Source organism: Boleophthalmus pectinirostris, unplaced genomic scaffold, assembly GCF_026225935.1.
Source record: "Boleophthalmus pectinirostris isolate CB_2022bp ecotype Guang Dong unplaced genomic scaffold, ASM2622593v1 HiC_scaffold_8, whole genome shotgun sequence".
NCBI classification, from domain to species: Eukaryota; Metazoa; Chordata; class Actinopteri; order Gobiiformes; family Gobiidae; genus Boleophthalmus; species Boleophthalmus pectinirostris.
Window position 1 is genome coordinate 29,500,164 of NW_026571515.1, and position 21,056 is coordinate 29,521,219.

Sequence of the window (21,056 nt, forward strand, 5' to 3'; positions counted from 1 at the left end):
TGCTAAAGAGTGGTAAATCTGCTAAAATAGCTTGTAGACAGTTCCTCCTATTAATTTCAAAAGACTATAATCATTTTTCATATCAAGACAGTGTGATTATTGGTTTATTGTCTGTAATAAATTGTAAGTGTTGCAATCGTGTGAGAGCAGGATGGAGCTCATGTTGAGTTCAAGGGAAAGGTGTGAACAGGTATGTAAATAGGCATGGATATTTACTGTGGGACATGTCCAGACAGGAACGGATTATATACTTTAACTGCTGTATAGGAAAGAAAAATGATGTTCCTCATACACTGTACACATCAAACATCATTAAGATGGTATGATGTAGGACAATAATAAAGCACACACTTAGGAATTTATATCTGTGTATAAAATATGTTCAAGTTTATAGGTCGTACAAATATATTACATCCAAGTATAAAGTTAAGACAGACATAAAATACACAAACGTGGGTGGCATAATACACTTCAGTAATGTCACATAAATACATAAAAAGCATATTTGTCAGATGCAGTGGCTTTTGGTTTTTACCACAGGTCAATAAAATATACACAAATGGAAAATAAACAGAAACGACAAAGGGACATAATTCAACAGTGTCAAATACTAAAATAAGGTTAGCTAATTTTCATGCAACTATTTTATAACAGGCTATAACAGTTTGTCTAATTTCTAAGTTTAATTCATTTGTTTGAGATTATTTTCTTCCAAGATATTAATTTGGGCATATTGTATTAAGATATTTTAATGTTTGGCTTAGTTTCCCCGCCTCTCCCAATCTGTCTCTCTACCATCACTCACTCTGGGCTTTACACTAGAACCTTTTTGTATAAAAAAGATACAGATATATTCAGTCATTTCATATATTGAGATGTGAAAATTTATAATTGGGATATATACTTTTGTCCGTATCGCCCAACCCTATTTGATCAGTTTTAAAATTATATCCTAAAAAGAAATGTGTGTATAATTTCTGTAGTAAGGACATATTGTACATACAAAAATACAATCACAAGCATATGCTTTGATTAGTGGTAGAATTTGGATATAGTGAAAAGTCTGCATTACTATATTGTCCTTAGTGTCTATATCTTCAGAGCTGTTAGAGCAATGTTCCTGTGATAAAGACGTAGATACGGGCCTGAAATGTGGTAAATGTCCCTTGACGCCACAATTTCATCTCCACGGTAACAAGGAAGTCCCTGGGTCCCTGCACCTGTCTGTGAAGGTAGACTGCACCCGTGTAGGTGTTGAGTTTGCGGGTGCTAAAGTAGTTCTCGTCATTGCCCTGGGTGATGCTGACAATGACATTATCCCCAGAATAAGCAGGGGATGGTCCGATTCGGAAAATCTGAGCCGGAATGACAATGTTTGCCTGGAAGCTGAGGTAGTAGTAGGTGATGCGTAGAGGAGAGGTCTGGCAGTCCAGGTAGGTGGGACAGCTCATACGCTCACAACGGCTGAAACAGAGAAAGAAACTCTGTCATTTAAGTGAACAGGACTCTGAAATGGATAAATAGTTTGTAAAAGATTAATCAGACACAATTTAGCTGGGATTCACTCAAAATCACATACCTTAATGTGTTACCGAAATATTTATGGCACATCAGTTACATTAAAAGATTACTTTCATATAATTTTGTATTGTTTATATAATTGTGGTAAATGCTTTGTACATGGTTCCCTAAAGTCCCTGAATAATATGGTGGACTTTTACAGGGATTGGTTAGGTTCATGTTTGAAGTCTTAGATAAAAAGTTGAATAATGCAACTCTATGAGATACATTAGCAAAACTATACTAAAAAGCAAAACGAGCAAAAGACAAACAAACAGACAGACAAAAAGATATATAGATTAATTAATGCCAAGCGAAATTTAATATAAGTTTTGCTGCAGCAAACTGTTGCATCTGATGTTGTTACAACATTTCCACTGCGTGTCTGGTCTTTGTGCCTCAGTCAAAGATCTCAGTGCAGTTTAAGAGGAGGACTGGTCAGGTAGGGTCAGCAGATCCTGTGTCAAGCAAGGCAAGGCAAGTTTATTTGTATAGCACAATTTGTACGCAAAGTAATTTAAACTGCTTTACAGAATAGCTAGGGGCTCGCCTCCCCGCCTCACTGGGGTCAGGTGTCAGGGCAGTTTGAGGAGAGGAAGAGCCAAAAGTGTCCCTCCTCTGTATCCTGCAGCTTCACAACAGTGTCCAGGGGAAACCAGTTGAACACATCAGGAAAAGCCTTACTCTTACTCCAGTCTGGTGTTTCAGTTGGTGATGAAATAGTCCATTCCCTCAAAGTGTTTCCTCTGGAAGATCTTCTGCCACATTTGTTGTCACGTATGGTGTAAAAACTCCGTATCATCTCAAATGTCCATAGCTAGCTACTTAGCTCTTGCACAGTTCCCATGGATACGAGAAAAACAAGCAGTTCATTTAACACAATCCAACAGTCCCTTGTTTTCATTCCCTCAAAGGTTTTCCTCTGAAGATCTTTTGCTACATTTGCTGCCACAAAAAACTAAACAAAAAAAAAAACTTAGCAACCCAAATGTCCATAGCTAGCTCCTTCTGAAGCTTCCTATCTAGTCTCTTGCATAGTCTCCATGGATACAGGAAAAAGAAACAGCTCACTTCACAAAATCCAACAGTCCTTTACTTGTGTCCTTTGAACTGCACATGCTGCACTTCTTAGTTGGTTAAAATCCCATGAAGAGGATGTTAAAAATTGAGTATTAGACATCTTAAAATTGTCATTGGTTTAATGATTGGCTATCTGATAATTCTCTAAGACAACAACACAACAGCTTTAAAATGTTATCTTAGCTGAACTTACGTGTCAGACACTTTTCTGTAGTTGGACGGACAGTCAAAGGAGAGGCAGCGGTATCCCCCCTGAATATTGTAGCACGTCTCAGACAGAGAACAATTGTGGGTTCCAGTGGTGCACTCATCAATATCTAAACAATGATGAAAAATGATGTGGTAAAAGCTTTTCTATTGCAAGTAAGCACAAATGAAGAAAAAGTGAAAGTGAAGTATAATATTGGCCCATAAAATTTTATAGTGTAATCCCAGAGGCGCAGTAAAAGCATTTTTTAATATTGCAACTTGACAGTTTAAAACGTTTTAAAATCCATCACGCATAAAATTATTACCATTTTCTTATTGCTAGTGGCCATATTGTTACAGGACCTGCCTAAAATGTAGCCACACAGAACTTAATGAAGAGCAAAGTACTGCATCCACTTCTTCTCTCATTTCAATTGTAATATCTCTGTTGGATTAGATGCCACCTTTCCAAGTTTTAATAGTTACAGCTGGAGACACCCCTTATAATTGTGCACTAGGGTTTCCAAAAGTATTGAAAATGAGAAACTAATTGACACTAAAATTAGTATTGAAACTATATACTCATTTGAGCAAATATGAATTCTAAAAAGAGTCACATTAGCTTTAGAAACATCTTGAGCTGTTTCAGAACAAGTATAAGACCACAAACACTAGTATATACCCACGGACCATTATGGAAGGTCTGGATGACTTAGGGTTTACATGGATATAAGACCAGATGGTAATATAAAAGAAAATACTATGATTTAATGTTTAAAATTACATACTATCATCAGAATAAAGTTGTTTATTATCACTGTGGTATTGGAATTGTTACTGAGTATCAAGTCTATTCCCTGGTATCAAAATGAAGTTAGAACTTTAGTATCGTGGCATCAGTAATCTGCACTTTATGAAATGTTTGGACTTAGTTTTCTTGTCAACTCTTGTTAAACTCATTGAAATTCTTATGTCCAAATTTCCTGCTTATTTCTTCCTGATTTGAAGGTTTGGGCATCGCTCTGTTGTTGTAGTAATAATTAAATTCAAACCAAAATATTATATCTTTTAAATCAGGGGAGATCCTCATAAAATCCTTCAAATCAGGAAGAAATAATTTGCCTAAAACCCATAAAGAACACAAACTTTGATAAAAAATGTTCAATAACTGCCAGGTATAATGAGATAATGTGCTATTCGCTTTTCTGTATTCATAACAATGACTGAAAAACCAATAAGTTTGTGTAATGTGTACCTCTGCAGGAGCGTCCATTTGGAGACATGGTATATCCATATTCAGGACAGGCACACTGATAACTGCCCGCCACATTCACACACTTATAGGTGCACAAATGGCCAATGCTCTGCGAACACTCATCAATGTCTAAAAAAATGCATATCATAAAAACTTGTAAAACATGAATCAATATGGTTGAATTAATACAATATTACATACCATCACAGGAGTGTCCATCTTCTCTGAGGAAGTAGCCCTGGTTGCAGTAACACTGGTATGAGCCGTACAAGTTAGAGCACTCCTGACCACATGGGCTGGACAGACACTCATTCACATCTGAGGAAAAGAGTATACTGTAGACCTTCACTTGATATTCATTTGGTGCATGTTAAATTGCCAGTTTAATTTTGTTTTCCAGTCATTAAACTTAACAATGTGTCCTATTCAAATAAAGAGAGAGCGTGTTTAGGCTGAAATTGAAAGCTATTCTAACAGCACATCAATATGCTAATTGAATTTTGTATTATTATTATTATTATATAGGCCCATTCATAACACTGGGGTGAACGATATCATGTGATGTACATTTACATTAACAAATTTCAACTGTACAATACACAACAACGTATAAGTAAATAGTTAGAAAATAAGCTGAAGTGGCCATAACTTGTGTAATCCAACAAAATAATTAAGAAAATATTGTCATCCACATAATACATGACCTAACAAAGCCCTCAAATGCCCAAAAGATGCAAGCATGAGTTGTTTTGTCCGAGGCTAATAACAATTGCAGCATATTTCAGATTTTTCTTCCACTTCACCTCAGTTGATGTCAAACCCTGCTCCTACCAGCCCCACATACATAGATTCATGGTGAAGTGTATTTCCATGTGCATATTCCCAGAGCGTGCAGAGACTTGCAGTAGTACACATGGGTGCACTCCAGCTCTCACACCCACATATTCCGAAACAAGAGCGTAGAACTGTACCTTCGCAGTTCTTGGCGTCGCTGGATAAGCGGAAGCCCACAGCACAGGAACAGTGGTAGGACCCCGGGGTGTTCTCACAGGTCTGAGCACACAGACGGCCCGGGTAACGCCAGCACTCATTTATATCTGACAGGAAGCACAAGCACATCATCAGAGCATGGGCAACTGCATATGGCATTATAATGAATAAATAAATAAATTTTAATGTATATTCCATCACAAAATATATAAAAAATGCGTCCAGAAGATTAACTGGGTTTTATAATTCAGCATACATAGATCATAATGAATTCCTTTGTTCCAGTACTACCAATCACCCACTCACACCTCACATTCAGAGTGACAAGTTGGGTTAAGTGTCTTGCCGAAAGACACAACAGCAGTATGCAATATATTGGACAAAGTTAGATTTGCAGCACCAAGTTTTTTATGGTTATAAGATGACCTCCATACCATCTGAGCCAGTATCAACACTTTCCTTCCAGAATAAGCATAATATCAAGTGCCCAAGTTCTCAATCCGTTTCAGAAGCCCACAAGAGCTATAAGTTGGCTTTTGTCCCACATGTTGAAATTGCACTCCTGCTTTCCCTGCTTTTAAACATCATCTGAGGATATACCCAAATATAGCTGTTGCCATGATTGATACATATTCTCTATTGTAATATTAGCTCTGTTATGATGATGATTTTTTTTTTGAGGGTTATAATACTGATGAGCATTTATAAGTGGCTATTTAATGAAACCCATGTTTTGAAAATATGAACTGCATTTTTCTTTTTTTTTTTCTTTTTTTTTACATTAATGATGTAATGATGTCTGATGACACGAAAAATCTTTAAAGGTACATTGTGTAACTTTTCTGGTGAAGGGTCCACTGTCAAATGCTTTTCACTGTGGCGATGTTATGGCTTTGTCTGTATAGTATTAAACCTTGCTATCTTCAGGGAGACAAAGCCAGACCAAGTGACAGGTCAGATCTGTGTATGTATCAGATGTAACCCTACTCACAGTCATGTCAGATTTTCTAGGTATTTTTAACCAACCAGCAGCAATTTAATAAATATAAGGTAGAGCTGTTTAATGTTATACTGTGGAACATTCCTATCAGAGCAATGACATATCCATAGAAGCAAGCAGGTGATGGACCCATAACCAAAAAGCTGTATTGTGCACATTTAAATAGAATAAACTGTGTTGTATAAATAAAATGGATGTGGATTCGTACTACAGTTAAAAGAGCTTTCATATCCCTCAATAATATAATACAATGAGTCCATAGTAAAATTATTATGACACGTCAAAATATTCTGCCTGCTTAATGGCTTGTATGTGCACTAACTTAAGTTCCTTGTGTGCATGTTCACAGGCTAAATGGCGTAGATGGCTGGTGCCTGTGTAAACACTTGAGTGGAGTCCATTATAGGGGGTCACAGCACACTGCATCTTAAACAGCAGGGGGCAGCGCGATCATTCTGCAGCAGGAGACAAGAGGTACAACACTCAAAACAACTGCTCTGAATAGTAAACAGGAGTGTGGGTGGGAATATAGTTAAGCAAGAGACACTGTGATATGAATAATGGAAGAGGTCAAAGCAAAGAACCACAATTCTGGAAAAAAAAATGTGCGACCTGTTCTTCATTTGTCATGCTTAAAATCTCCTTTTTGGGATGTTTCAGCCAACAGAAAAATAGCCAATATGTTGTAAAACGCAGTACTTGTGACAAAATCAGACCCCTGGATGCTGTCTACACCTAATAATTCAATATTTTATTCATCAATCAAAAAAACAAAAGAAAGTGTAGTCCAAAAGAGCAATAATAGTACTCGCCTGCTTTAGTTCTTTGCCTGAAGAAAATGCTATAATGCTTTGCACATGCACAAAAATTGATTCATGTGAGATTGTGCCAAATGGTTTGCGCAAGCTAGAGACTAGTCAGACAAATATAAATACCTACTTCCTCTTTCCTTGTTTGAAATTGGGTAATACCTTTAAATGGCATAATATCATATTTTAATTTTTTTCTATGTATTTTATTTTTAGGCCATTGAAGGATGATCTTACTCCTGTATAGTACACATACCTACACACATCCTCCTGAATGAGTCATACTGGTAGCCCGTCTGGCATTCACAGCGATAAGAGCCGGCCATATTGTGACAGAGTTGACCCTCACCACATCTGTGCAGGCCACTCTGACACTCATCCACATCTACAAGAAAAGGCCGGAGGTTAGATAAACAAACAAGTACAAGATCTATGCAGCGATAGTCTTGGTCTGTTATGTGTGATAGAATGATTTGCTTTGATACGAGTGGCTCAATCAAAAGGTGTGAAATGAGAAAAATCAACCAGCGTCAGTCTTCTTGTTTGCATATAGGTTATTTCTTTAATTAAATATTGAAGACTACTTTAGAAAAAACTGATTCACACGTGTTTATTTTGCCATGGATAATTCAGAAAAGGTCAGCAATGGGCCAAGAAAAGGCTTTGTGGTGTGAAGCCTGTTAAGACCTAGGAATGCATTAAGACTTATTAATAACATCAATTTCAGTCTTTCTTTAAGTGTAATTTCTCAATATGGAATAAGGTAAACTAACATCTACTATACATATAATCTTATGAAAATATGAAAACAGAAATTTTAACATTTGGATTAAAAAAATAAATACAATTGTGTTTAAACAATTTGCAGGGACCCATCACTTCTAATCTAACCCACAATCCTGATGAAGAGCGCATATTAAGAGGAACAGTCTATTGTATATGATTGATGGGAAAACCAAGAGAAAGGCCATGTATTAAAGAACCAGTAATCTCTACACAGAAATGTCCCAATATATAGAGATATTGAAAAGGCATTGTAGAGATTTGAGTTCCCATCTATATTGTTTTTACCAAAGCAAGCACAGGCATAGGAATTGACGATGCCATCAAATTCTTGTTTCTTGTTCATAAACTTCTTACAATACATCGTTGGCACAATCCTGTATTTGTTTCGTCGCATATATCTTACCAATGCATCTCGAACCATCTGGACTGGAGTGATAGCCACGACTGCAGATAATCTTTCTATTGCACACATAGGACCCCACTGTGTTGATGCAGTTGAAGCTGGGACCACATGGCTGGCTCAAAGAACACTCATCAACATCTTTAAAAGAGCACATAAAAATCTATTTTGAAATTAAAACAGAGGAAGAGGGTGCGGTTTAAAAGCATGGCATGAGCTACTACAGGGCAATTCCTTCAATACAAATCAAAGCATACAGACACGTTCCCTCAGTTAACTTTGTTGTGTGACATTTTCTCATTTCTCCGAGCGCTTCTCTTGCTCTCCTCTTTACAGTGCTCAGGCTGCCTCGACATGCCTCAGTTCCTGCCCCTGGAGGCTAATTCCAGTGCATAGGTTTGTACTGAAGGAGGACAGAGCATTGACTTTCATCCACCCCTCACGGCCCCCGACAGCCCCGCTCTGATCTACTGTCTGTGTGGCATTTAACCCCACTGACACGGCTGCAGAGGCAGGAAATACTCAGTTGTATTTACTTGAGTACATTTACTTATTTCAAGAATTTGTTTGTCAGAGTAGTTTTCAGACACCATACTTTTTGTGTAACATCACTGTCACTTTAACTGATTATACTTTTGCTTATGTAATAATATTTTGGAGTAATTGCACTCTTACTTTTAGTCAATAATAGTTTTAATCTTGAAGTTAGATTGGTGATAATATGTAAATAGACTACTCAAGAACCAGAACACTTCACATACGAATCCTGATTTATTTTTTCCTAAAAAAAAAAAAAAAAAAAAAAAAAAAAAAAAAAAGAAAAAGCCGGGTACAAGAGTAAATCTTGAAAAATCTCAATAATCATATAATTTATCAACACTTAACTCAGGTTCAGGTTTAAGTGGTTACAAAATAACAACATAACTAAACTCCAGTATACTTACATGTGCATGGATTTAGTAAATGTAAATACGAAGTATCATCTCTTGTGCAATGTGGACAGTAAAGTATAAATAATTCCATGTGAAAGTGGAGCGAGTGGAACCCAGTCTGTTTGTTTTATTTAAACTCTAATGCTATAATCACACCTTATTGTACAGGAGTGACGTTTTGTGGTTATTTTTTGTACTAGGCATGTATTGATTTGCCCCAATTAAATAACTTATTGTTATCATTTCTCGTGGGATTTTTGTCAGTGATCTACAAAGGTTTTTTAAAGGCAAATGTTTAAAAATAAAAGTAAAACAAAATGCATAAATATGGCTGTAACAAAAACGATTTGGTCATAAAAGGAGGAATGTTGGTGTCATTCTGATTAATTTGTGTATTCATTGACTTATTTTTGCTTGCAAGTCTACTTAAAGAAAAAAAATATTAAACACAAATGCAAAACTTTTAATGCAGTGAGTACAATATTACCTGCACATTTTCCATTCAAGTCTCTGCTTAAGCCAGTGGCACAGCGAGGTTTGGGGTTGCACCTGAATGAGCCCATTGTGTTCACACAGTCAAAGTCAGGACCACAGTTATGGCTCCCCTGGACACACTCATTTAAATCTGAAAGAAAACAGGTCAAATTATTCAAAATGCATAATACCAAAAATCCACCACAGGATGGCACTGTGGTTCAACAGCTTACCTTCCATTCAATATTCACAGCTGTTACTTCAATCTAGCCATTTTAAAGATATTAATTGATTATATTACCTGATTAAACTTGAGACCTATTGCTGATTTTTTACAAAAACAGTGATAGTTAGATGCATAGTTAGCTTTTAATGAAATTTAGGCAAAATCAATTATAAAGTTGATCACATGTAGGACATATGCTCAATGTGCTCTAACACTTTGTCTTTACTTTAAAATATTAGATATAGTTTGACAGATTTCTGTTCTCAGATCTTTAATTACAGAACATCGGCTCTTCATGGCAGGTTGCCCTAAAGACAAAGTATAGCAGTTTAGGAAGTGCACAGTGATTTAGCCTCCTACTCCTGACACAGCCTTGGCACAGCCGGCCTGAAGAGGAAAAGGAGATGGAGAGAGGAGACTGGAGCTGACCTCTCTCACTCACTCAGGAGTCACACAGTTCACCTGCTCAATGCAACTATTCACCCTTAAACCTAAAACATTCTTTCACTCTGTTACTCTGGAAAATCAAAGAATCAGTGCAGAAAGTTCCTGCTACTTTAAAACAAATATCCATTCATCTAAATAAAACTTTTGAACGTTTAATGTGCTTTACAGTGTGTGCTGCACTGTACTAATTACTCAGTTACTCCATAATTGGTGGTGGTAAGCTAATTGTATAGCCCCCTCAGACCATCATCACCTATCACTTGCTCACATACTACATTCTTTAAAGGCAAGGTGGGTGAAGAGCCTTGCCTAAGGACACAACACTGGTTTGTGTTGAGTAGAATTTGAGCAGTACCAATAGCTCAAATACTACTACTACTACTACTACTACTACTACTACTACTACTACTACTACTACTACTATAATAATATAATAATAATAATAATAATAATAATCTTTTTTTTAATTAACAATAGTTGTCATTTTAACATCTGTTACCAAGCTTCAAATGTTTTTTGTTAGTTTTGCAATCAAAATACAGATTTTCCTTGAATGAAGAAAGTTAGAGAGGATATTCTGAGGATGGAGGAAAGCGGTTAATTAGTCCCTCTTCACCTTCTTCAATTATGGTAAAGTAAAAACTAAACTGATACTCTCTCTCTTCCACTTTTCTTTTGTGCACATGGCCTGAAGTGGGAGCTGTTTGGACACTCACCATTGAACCACACTGTGATGTGAAGTGCTTTTGCCTGATTAAACATCCTTCCAGTTCAGAATGAGCACAAGAGAAGACTATCCTCCATAAGAGCTTAATGTGTCTAGTGGCAATGGTACTAACAACACACTGAACCCAACATCTGAAGTGGACCATCAGCCTCAACACTGCCAAAGCCTCAAGCAAGTTTATGGAGCACAGAAACAAGGAATTGTATCTGGGAGATTTAAAGTTGGGCTACAATTTAAAGGAGAATTGTCTGAAGCTAGTGCTAGATCAGAATAGGAATTTGTATGGAGCAACATGTGGTGAAAGGTCCATATAAAGTGCAGTTGATGTTTCTTCCTGTTCACACATCTTGCTCCAGCGGATTCAAAACTATTACTCCAGTTATATCTGGAATGAGCTTAGTTATGGTTCTTCTGTAGTAAAGCCTACATTTCACTGGGCAAATATAAGTTAATGTCTTAGTTAGAAGAAACTATTAGTCAAACCATTAGAAAAGAAGATAACATTTAAATGTGCATTATGAGACCTTTCTGGTTGAGGGTCACCTATTTGTCTCTATGGAGATGATGTCTGACCTATATTTTGATGCCATTGACCTGTGATTTTCATTGGAAACAAATATTTTTAATGCCATACTGTGGAACGTTCCAGGCCAAGCTATTATTACATCTCCTTGGAGACAAAGCAGGTGGTGGACCCCCCCAACAAAACAGTTATACAGTGCACTTTTAATAAATCTGTTTAAAATGTTAATGACCTTGATGATGAAAACGCAAATTTCTAATGATAACATTTTATATACTTGTCACAAAAAGACATGCCCTGTAATATTTTCTACAGTCAGCCTACATTTTGAAATATGTTTTGTCTCCAATATTACAGTATCATTCAAAAAAACACAAGGAGGAAATGCACACTCATATCAAGACAAGTCTATAATGTAGCAGTGCCACAGATGCGGCAGGTGGACCTACCCTCACACATGTTGTTGTGGATGTGGTATCCTGTGGGACACGTGATGAGCTGCTGACAGATGTAACTCCCTGCAGTATTCACACAGCGCTCATTCAGCTGGCAGGCCTGCGCCGACAGGCATTCATTTATGTCTATGGGCCAAACAAGGGCACAGACAACGAAAAGGATGTTCAGAAATGTGCTATAAAAACAATTTGAGAATTAGGGATGCAACAAGACATAATAATACAAGATATGACACAAGGTTTGGGTCCAAGAGAACAAGACAAGAAGCTGACAGAATTAGCATTAAAAATGCAGTCAAGGTCACCATTTTGGCCACACATTTTCAATTCATTCTATTTCATATTTTTGCTGTCAATGTTGGAACTCTTTTTGGAACTCAAGCTTCTCAGCAAAGTTTGCTTGATTTGTTTTATTTACTTTTGTCCAAGGCAAATGTAAACACATAATTCCTTTCCTTTAAACACAAACAAAATATGGTAAAAAATGATCCAAATTAGTTTTGTAACTACTGAACAGCTTTATACAAAACAATATTATGAGACATATAGGGCCAACATTGGCTAGTAAATCATCTTATTACACCAATTTATAGACCAAAATGGGATATTAGCTGACCCAGTATCTCGAGAGTAGATAACTGGTATACCAAAATGCTCAATATGTGCACCTATATTTGATACAAGTATCAGATTGGTACATCCCTGGTTTTATTAGTATATTTTTTTTCTGATTTGTTTTGTTTGGTAGTACTTTATTGTTCCTAGAGGGAAATTGTCCTCTGCATTTCACCGATCCTTTCAGGAGCAATGGGCAGCACATCGGGCGCCTGCAGACCCATCTCCATGATCACGTTGCTAGGCTTGGTCAGGACTACCCTACTTGGAGGATTTTTACCTGTCTATGGTGTATGTTTTTGGGTTGATGGGAGAAACTGGAGTGCCACCCAGACATGGTGAGAACATGCAAAATCGACATAGAACATTCTTGCTGTGAAGCATGAGTGCTAGTCACTCAGTCACTGTGCTGCCAAATTAATTTCCCTATGGGGACAATAAAGTAATACATAAAGTAATAAATTATTATATAGTATTAAGCAATAATAGTTATCTCATATGTTGAAACAGTCTTGGCATTCAATCACTGTCATCCCAGGGTTAATGCTAACAAAATACTTAAACTCTCTATTTTGATTTAAACTTTTTCCTTAACATTTACCAAAAAACTATAACGATAAAATGTCGTTGCTTTGGAACATATAAAGTGGTTATTGCTATTCCCCTATTGGGACTGCTTCGACATATAGGCCATTGGGCGCATAAACCAAAGAAAAACACATCCACAGACTACTGCTTTGATAGCTTTAGAAATAAAGGGTGTATATGGTATGTAGTCAGAGAGATAAAGTGTGATAATGCATGGATAGTTGGGATAATCCTTTTGGAGAGACTCAGTTTAGCCCAGAGATAAAAGAATGTCCCTGATTTAGTATTTTGTCTGGGTAGTGTGTGTTATGGAGAGTGAAGGGGATTAGGCCTGTATCTGCTCTATGGATCTGAAAGCAGTGATGAGAGGGAAAAGACAAGCTATTGGATGGTCTATGTGCCAACATACAGATACGCAACTGAACTATGACGATGATTACAATGCAAAATTTGACACTTAGTATGCATGTTAAAGGTACAATATGTAACTTAGTGGAGGTTTTTGCTTGCTTGTCTCCATGATACATATTATATGGATATGATATCTGTGGCAAGTGTGAAAGTTGTCATATAAATTGCTGTAACTTATTGAACATGCATGCAAAACAACCTTCACAGGCGATTCCATTGGTTGCCAGAGCAAAACCAGTGAAACAGGAGCACTGAGGCTGTCCGCCCACCGGAGTGCACTGTTGTTCACAGGGGTTGTTTTCTGAAAGTACACAATTACACATATCATTGAAAATTGCTTAAACTGCTTATAGAGTGATTTACAGTGGTGGAGTTTTCACTTTTTAATAATATCCCTTTCTTCCCTTCACCAGCCCATAGTATTGTGTTTCCTTCATTTATTCAACTCTTTGCAGGACCTCCACCCACTGCCATGGCAACCAAACAAGAGAAACAGAATGCAATGCTGCTCAGCTATAACTTCTAATAATGGCTGCTTTATGCTAAAAACAGACTAACCTTTGATACAATCTAACCGTATGTTTCTCTGACATTTGCTGCCCTGCTATATTTCACGGTAAATTTCAAATAGTAACATGTCAGCTTATGGCCCGGCCCTTTTCTAAACACACTGACAACATAAAGACAAATGTTCCAGCTCATGATTGAGACATGTGTGAATGAAAGTGTTCTTTGTTGGCTGCTGTGACTGGACTTCCCATGTTTTTAATTAAACAAGAATGGCCAATGTGTTTTACTTGGAGAGGAGCAAACCAGTGTAGCAATCTAATAGTTTATTGTATCACCCTGCTTAGCTGCTCAATATTGGCTAAGAGGGAAAGTCTGTCTATACGCTATAAATAACTCAAACATGTGGAAAGATAGTTAACATGAACCATCTTAATGCAAGAAGTGATTTAAGCAGTTTAACATGTTTGCAACTAGCAAGGGTTGTCAGTGCAATGCAACTAAAGCTATTATTACTGTGTACAATATAAACAAGTTGTAATTACGACAATAGATGATAAATTGTGTGTGTCGAAGAAAGACAGTAAAATTTGCATCAGATTTAAAAGTGCACTGTGTGACTTTGTGGTGGGGGGTCTGTGGCCTACTTGTCTGTATTGAGATGTTAAGGCATTTTCTAGAAAGTTCTTTTCATGGAGGTAGCAGATCTGTGAAGAAGGAACGCATCTCATTGTAACAAAAACACCTAACTGAATAAATGCAGGGTAGGTAAGTTTAATGCCATACATCTCCATGGAGACAAGCAGGTAGGGGAGGATCCAAAAGAAAAGTGTAATGCTGCAGTTTTAAAATGATTTTGCGTTAATTATAGCATATAATTTTGGGGGTCAAAATTCAACATATGTGAGTAAGACTTTGGTAAAATTGTCATAGAAAAGGATTTAATTGGCACAAACCTTCACATGGGTTTGGGACAGAGGGCTCGATGAGTGGTTGGGTTACCGTCAGCTCTCTCTCATGCTCCTTCAGTCTGTTCTGATCTTGTATAGTCTCTGCAAAAGCATAAAGTTATTACACTGTAATCAAAACTCCATGTACTTGAAGGCACGAGCAATTCCTACATTTCCACGTTTTTGAGGTTGAGATTAAATAAAAGCTGTAAGACAGACAGGAAAATGTGTCGCCTGCAGTCAAAACATTTAGTTTTATTAGTGAATCTCATCCTCCACTGCAATTTGGGTCTTGTTGAGGCAGGTTGGTGAAAGCCTACAGAAGCAGAAAATCCATGAATCTTTACTTGTACACACTTGACATTCAAATTGCATAATAACAAAAATAATAATAATAATTGTTACTTTTTGCAGAACGTATGCTATTTTTACACACAGAATTTATAATTTACAAACAGGCTGAGATAAATCATAGAAGCCTAGGGGCAGACTAGCTAAGGAGTGTCAACCACTTTTGGGACACTTTGTGTCAGTAGTAGCTATACCATGCAGACCACCACCAACACAATAATCTATCAAATTCATACAGGTTAAGTGGGACACAACAGTATGAACTGAGGAGACCGAACTCATTGCATATATACATAACTATGTGTTACTTTTATGCTATTTTATGCACATACATGACTATATATCACACAAAATTGACTCTTGTGATCTTTTAGCTATGTTTGAATGTTGACCCATCAAAAACATACCTGGACTTCATTCACACATGCTTGTGATAGTTTTCAAGTTAACAGCTACTACAAATTACTCTAATGAAAATGTATGGACTTTAAAAACAGAGTAGAGCTCTTCCTTTACGACATCACAAGGTGAAACTATTGAGTGTTTTTCGCTTGAGAGAAGAACTCACCCGAAATATGCAGGATTTTTTTGATGATGAGTTTGATCATGAGGAAACAACATTATAACATATATAAGAATAAATAGCATAAAATGGGACTTTAATTGTCAGTGGTCTCATCTGCCTTGGGACAAACTGATGTAAACATGACAGTCAAGAACAAAACTACAAAATATCATTTCTCTTCTATTTTTCCAAATACTAAAAGGAAGTGAATTGAGTGAAGTGTTCTGCACAATGACACAACTTTTGATTTGAACCCTCAACTTTTGTTGGGTGTCTACTGCAGCCTCCCAAACTCCTGCCCTTTGAGAATTTCTGTCACTGCAGGAAAGGGATGTCAGTGCACAATTAGAAAAACTATTATTAGTCAGTATCAGGGCTTGCAGGCAGGAAGGAAGTCACTTTGGAGGACCGCTGAAATAATATACTTTTATTTATGGTCTACACTATTACAGCTAATATGGAAAGACCTCTCAGCAATGGAGAGTAAATGTGCCTTAAATGGCCAAAGTGGGCAGGGAACACTTCAGTTTTTTGTAATGAATGTGTTTAAACATGTGTGGTGGTGTAGGGCTGTAGTTTAAACATTTTGTCAATTAATTTCTTTTGGATTGTAAGGATTTGTATGGACCATGCAACAAAGAGTAACTGGAGAGTTTAAAGGTGCTATATTAAACATCATGAATTGACTCGTGAGCTTTACACCAAGTTACCTCCTCAAAAACACACCTGGAGTTGTGTTTTCTTTCATTCACAGTCACATGTCTGAGTAAATCTTTATTATTAGTTTGTCTACATCTCCAAAGCTCAAAACACTCTGTTCCACCTTGTGATGTCATGAAAAGGTATTTTTCAAGGTAACAACCTTTTGTTCAGTAGAGATTGGCAATTCCAGGTCGGAAGTTATTCAAATGATTCTAGTTAAGGTGTATGGAATTTAAACATAGTGGAGCACTTCCTGTATTACCACATGGCATCATGAGAAAGAACTGTGTGAATGAAACAACACGCAACTCCAAAATAATAAAATAAATTAAAAAATGTCATTAGCTTTTGCCTATAGGACATGTCATTAGTCGCTAATGTGGTGTGGTGAGTTAAGTATTCACACACCATCCAGAGGGTGAGAGGTTCAAAGAGCAACTGTGAAGCATCTGTTGTAAAACCTGCCAATAACTATGCAACTGGTACACTTACTCCAAGCCAAATGATTACAGTAATAATTTTAAAAAAGCAATATGAATTTAGTTGGTTTTGACTGTTACCTATAGCACAGGTGAAGGCATCATCCTGTAGCGTATATCCGGGTAAACACTCGCAGCGAAAGGAGCCCAGTGTGTTGACACATTTGTGATCACAGATCCTTCCTTCGTAGATCAGGCACTCGTCCATGTCCTCCACCTCCACAGGACTCTCCACCGTGTTCTCACCCTCCTGCCCCAGAGAGAAGGCCTCTTGGGGGAATGCCGGACTGTCAGACACTACATCATAACAAACAGTAAGGGGTTACTTTGGGTGATAGCATGCATAGTAAGTTTTTATAAGTAAGATAAGGAACTGAACACTTTTGTACTTTTTCATTAATAATTTATTCAAAGGAAATATGTAGCTTCCCCCTAGTTTACCCCAGCAGAAACCAACCCAACAAAGTCTTCACATCAGTATAACATTCCATAACAAGGAATGATACCTTTGTTCTATTGTATTGTATTAGCAGAAACACTAGTATTACAAAGTATTTTCTGGACTTAAATACAAAGAGGTAGTAATATATTTTCTGAGGAACCATCAGTCATCGACTTTTTGTACACGTCTTTAGTGTCTCATCTTGAGTGAGAAAGAGAACTTTTGTTCAAAAGGTCAATGCAATTATCCTACTATAATATGCCCAACATGGCACCAGTTCAAAAAGCAGTGGGTCTTAAGTGTCTGCGTAACACAATAGGACACAGCAGAGAGGCAGTATATCTTTAAAAAATATAGTTGTGGCTTAAGCTTCTGGGTGGCAAACGAGGACTGCAGCCTCTCAGCGTGGCAGTGAAACCTTAATACAATCCTCCCTGTGGGCAGTAAAGCTCGGGTATAAATCTCCCCTTCCCCTTGGCTCTGCTCAGGTGTCTGCAGTGCGCTTTGTGTAGCAGTGTTTTACCTCTTTTGGGCGGCACAGTGGGGTCTAAAGCAGGTCTTTCTCTGACCGGGTGCCAGGCGTTACGACCCTCGTCCCCCTCCCCCTCGTCCCCCTCACAGCAGGTCATGAATATGTGTCTGCAGTGGAAGCCCAGAGAGGGGTGGGCTTCACAGTTCAAACCCTCTGCGCGGAAATGCAGGCCCAGAGAGCAGCAGCCGCAGCACTCCTGTAAACCACACACAGTATAATAAATATACAACAACCACCTGCCTGTCTCCATGGAGATGTTATTGCTTTGCTTGGAATATTCGACAATATGGTATTTAAGTTTTCTATTTTGCATTTCTTTTCTGCAAGTGTTTTTATCCATCAAAAATAGCATGGGCAGGATCGCCTCTCCACAGATATGACTTTGCAACTTGGCCAGGTGACTCCATGGTATACTCCATTGTATCTGTGTTATCTGCCTTTACAAGTGCATTTATCCACTGTGACTTTAATAAAGTTCTAACTTATTCTGACAAACAAAATATATTTTTCAGTAAGATGTAGATACGTAGCCTATACCTCTTAATTTACTTGTTTTTTTAGGTAACTTAAGCAAAATATCACTATCACTAATATCATATCATCCTACATATCACTCAAAAAACAGGAATGTTTGAAAAACAGGTACAACAGGATTTTGAATATTAGCATAATATTATGGCAATGAAAGGTAGTATTAAACATTTTGCTGTTGTTCTCAAAATATTATGATAAGTCAAATCACATACAAAGAAGATGTAATAAACTAATAAAAAGTGATTCTAAGCCAATAGGAACACTGCAGAACCAGAAACACTGTACTGATTTTTTATTAGCCTACTAATGAACTGAGGAGATTTTTAATTAAATCTCATCAGCTGCAACTGACCATTTGTTCTTGACTCATATGTAGAGAAAGTCCAATACCTACAAGACTGTGGGAATGTCGGAGTAACTGGCTTTGACATATTCTATCCTAACAAAATTAAGTAATCCAATAAGACTGAACTGGTGCTTCGAGAGGTCTCTTTCTAGATGTTTGAGAACAAAGTTATTCCAGTGTTAGGCCATCTGAGGACCACTGCACATGTTTTAAATTCTACTGTGACTGATGTGATTGTAAATTGTTAATTTGGGATGAATTAGAGTTTAATTTGAATTTTACAAGGTCATTAAATTTGACTGTGAACCCCAGTGAACTATGAGTGGCCTTTCTGTGGTGGATACTGGCCTTGAAAGAATTGATTGCACATTTATCAGTGGAGTCCTTTTCACATGAGGCTCCAGCCGTGGCTGCCTTCAGTCCGGACAGACACTGCTGTTCTCGGAGGGAGCCCAGGCAGCACTGCTGTTGGGATGTCCTGGCACAGAAGAGACAGAGGAACAATACAGAGGACAAATGATTTGGACGGGTACCATAGCACTGTAGCAACAAGTGGGATCATTAATCATGGCTTTCAGAACAGCCATTAGAAAGCATGCGGTCATTAACAGCACTCAAAGTGAGAACAGAACATTGTGTGAAATGCAAATAAAAACAGAAAGAATTAAAGAGTGATCCCCACCAATCACATAGTTGAAATATATAATGTAAGAAGTTGTCTGCTTGTGTCCATAAGGCATAAGCCAAATACATTCCAGACAGTGCCCTCTCTGCTGTGTGGTGCTAAGTGGCTTTTTAAGGCTGCTTGTAACAAGTTTAAACTTTATAGCAGCAATAAGTCTAAAACATTTGGGACAGAATAGGTCAACTTGGAATAGTTTAAGTGTCTGGCATATTCAGAATGATAACTCTCTGTATGTTTTTTTTCAAAGGGATATTGGTCTGGTCACCACACCCTCCATCACGTCTCAAGCCAGAACCAGACGTGTTCGTGCAATCAGATTCGTTTTTTTTTTGTTTTTTTTTTTCAGTGGCCAGACACACATCTTTGTACAATATTGAAGAAGTGTGTATTCTGGATTTCATTCCATTGCAGTGTTCAACATTTTGTCAACTATATTGAATAACAAGCCAAAAAGATACATTAGTAACCGTGACAAAACAGTCTGCAGGTAAAATAATCTGTCTATAAAATAAATTAGTTGGTTATATTGCCAAAGAAAATGTTATTATGTCAACTAGACAAAAGTTTTTTTTTTGTTTTTTGGGGGGCTTTTTTGTTTTGCTTTTTTATGACTGAATACGTTTAGCTTCTTCAGTTCAGACATCATTCTGAAAGTCACTGCCTTGAATATATTTATAAGGTAAAAGAGTGACTGCTAAAGAGGGAGGGGAAAATGCTATTGTCTAATTGTTTGGAGGGTCCTTTTTTAGTATCAAAATTGGGTTTGAAATTCATCACCATGACAACACAAACATACACAGACCTCTACATTTAAACAGTGTTGTGACTGCACTGGATGTAATGATGATGATGATGATGATGATGCATTGGGCGCTTAATGCACACTCACCAGCAGATGGAGTGGCGGTCTAGAGTGGGAGGCTCCATGCTGTTACAATGTCCTTTCATTGAGGCCCATTTCTCTCCAGTCTCACAGCAGCTCCTCAGCAGCTCCTCAGAAGACACTGAGGAAGACACAATACTGTCTTAGAGCAAATTATGTAGATAAGCCACCTCATGTGAATGGACTTCTCAATGCCAATAGGCCACACTATTACTGTTGTCACAAAACTCTAATTTCAGACTCATTTTTGATGCTAGGGATTTTTGCAGTTTTAATACAATAGAATGTATTATCTAGTTTCAGTACTAATTTCAGTATTGATTAGTATCTGAGTATACATTTTTGATAAAACTCCTACACATGAGCAAAATTGTCTCAACTGCAGTGCATTTAGATTACATAATATCCTCAACTTAATTCTTTCCTCTAGCAAATCAGCAGAAACATATTCAAAGAAAGATTAATATTGTGCATGACTAATATATTTTCTATTTATTTATTGTTGTTGCCATAGCTGCACTGTGAAAAAACACCAAAAACATGGCTACTGTTATGCACCAATGGCTTATCCAAACACCACCAATTGTTCAATCAAACAGAACATTTATTCTTA

At 37.3% G+C, this 21,056-nt stretch overlaps 1 protein-coding gene across 1 annotated transcript in view; it reads right to left on the reverse strand.

The window, feature by feature from the left end:
• Positions 1 to 375: 375 nt before the first annotated feature.
• Positions 376 to 21,056, reverse strand: part of LOC110164458 (fibulin-2-like) — a 32,751-nt gene continuing 12,070 nt past the window's right edge. Inside the window, exons 3-17 of the mRNA XM_055166329.1 lie at positions 20,450 to 20,564; positions 19,224 to 19,353; positions 17,987 to 18,191; positions 17,103 to 17,318; positions 14,931 to 15,026; positions 13,667 to 13,768; positions 11,848 to 11,979; positions 9,489 to 9,626; positions 8,073 to 8,210; positions 7,140 to 7,268; positions 5,056 to 5,181; positions 4,286 to 4,402; positions 4,085 to 4,213; positions 2,834 to 2,957; positions 376 to 1,464 (exon numbers count right to left, since the gene is read on the reverse strand). Of these exons, the coding sequence (XP_055022304.1) occupies positions 1,107 to 1,464; positions 2,834 to 2,957; positions 4,085 to 4,213; positions 4,286 to 4,402; positions 5,056 to 5,181; positions 7,140 to 7,268; positions 8,073 to 8,210; positions 9,489 to 9,626; positions 11,848 to 11,979; positions 13,667 to 13,768; positions 14,931 to 15,026; positions 17,103 to 17,318; positions 17,987 to 18,191; positions 19,224 to 19,353; positions 20,450 to 20,564 (2,255 nt within the window). The 3' untranslated portion in view covers positions 376 to 1,106. The remainder of the gene's footprint in view (positions 1,465 to 2,833; positions 2,958 to 4,084; positions 4,214 to 4,285; positions 4,403 to 5,055; positions 5,182 to 7,139; positions 7,269 to 8,072; positions 8,211 to 9,488; positions 9,627 to 11,847; positions 11,980 to 13,666; positions 13,769 to 14,930; positions 15,027 to 17,102; positions 17,319 to 17,986; positions 18,192 to 19,223; positions 19,354 to 20,449; positions 20,565 to 21,056) is intronic.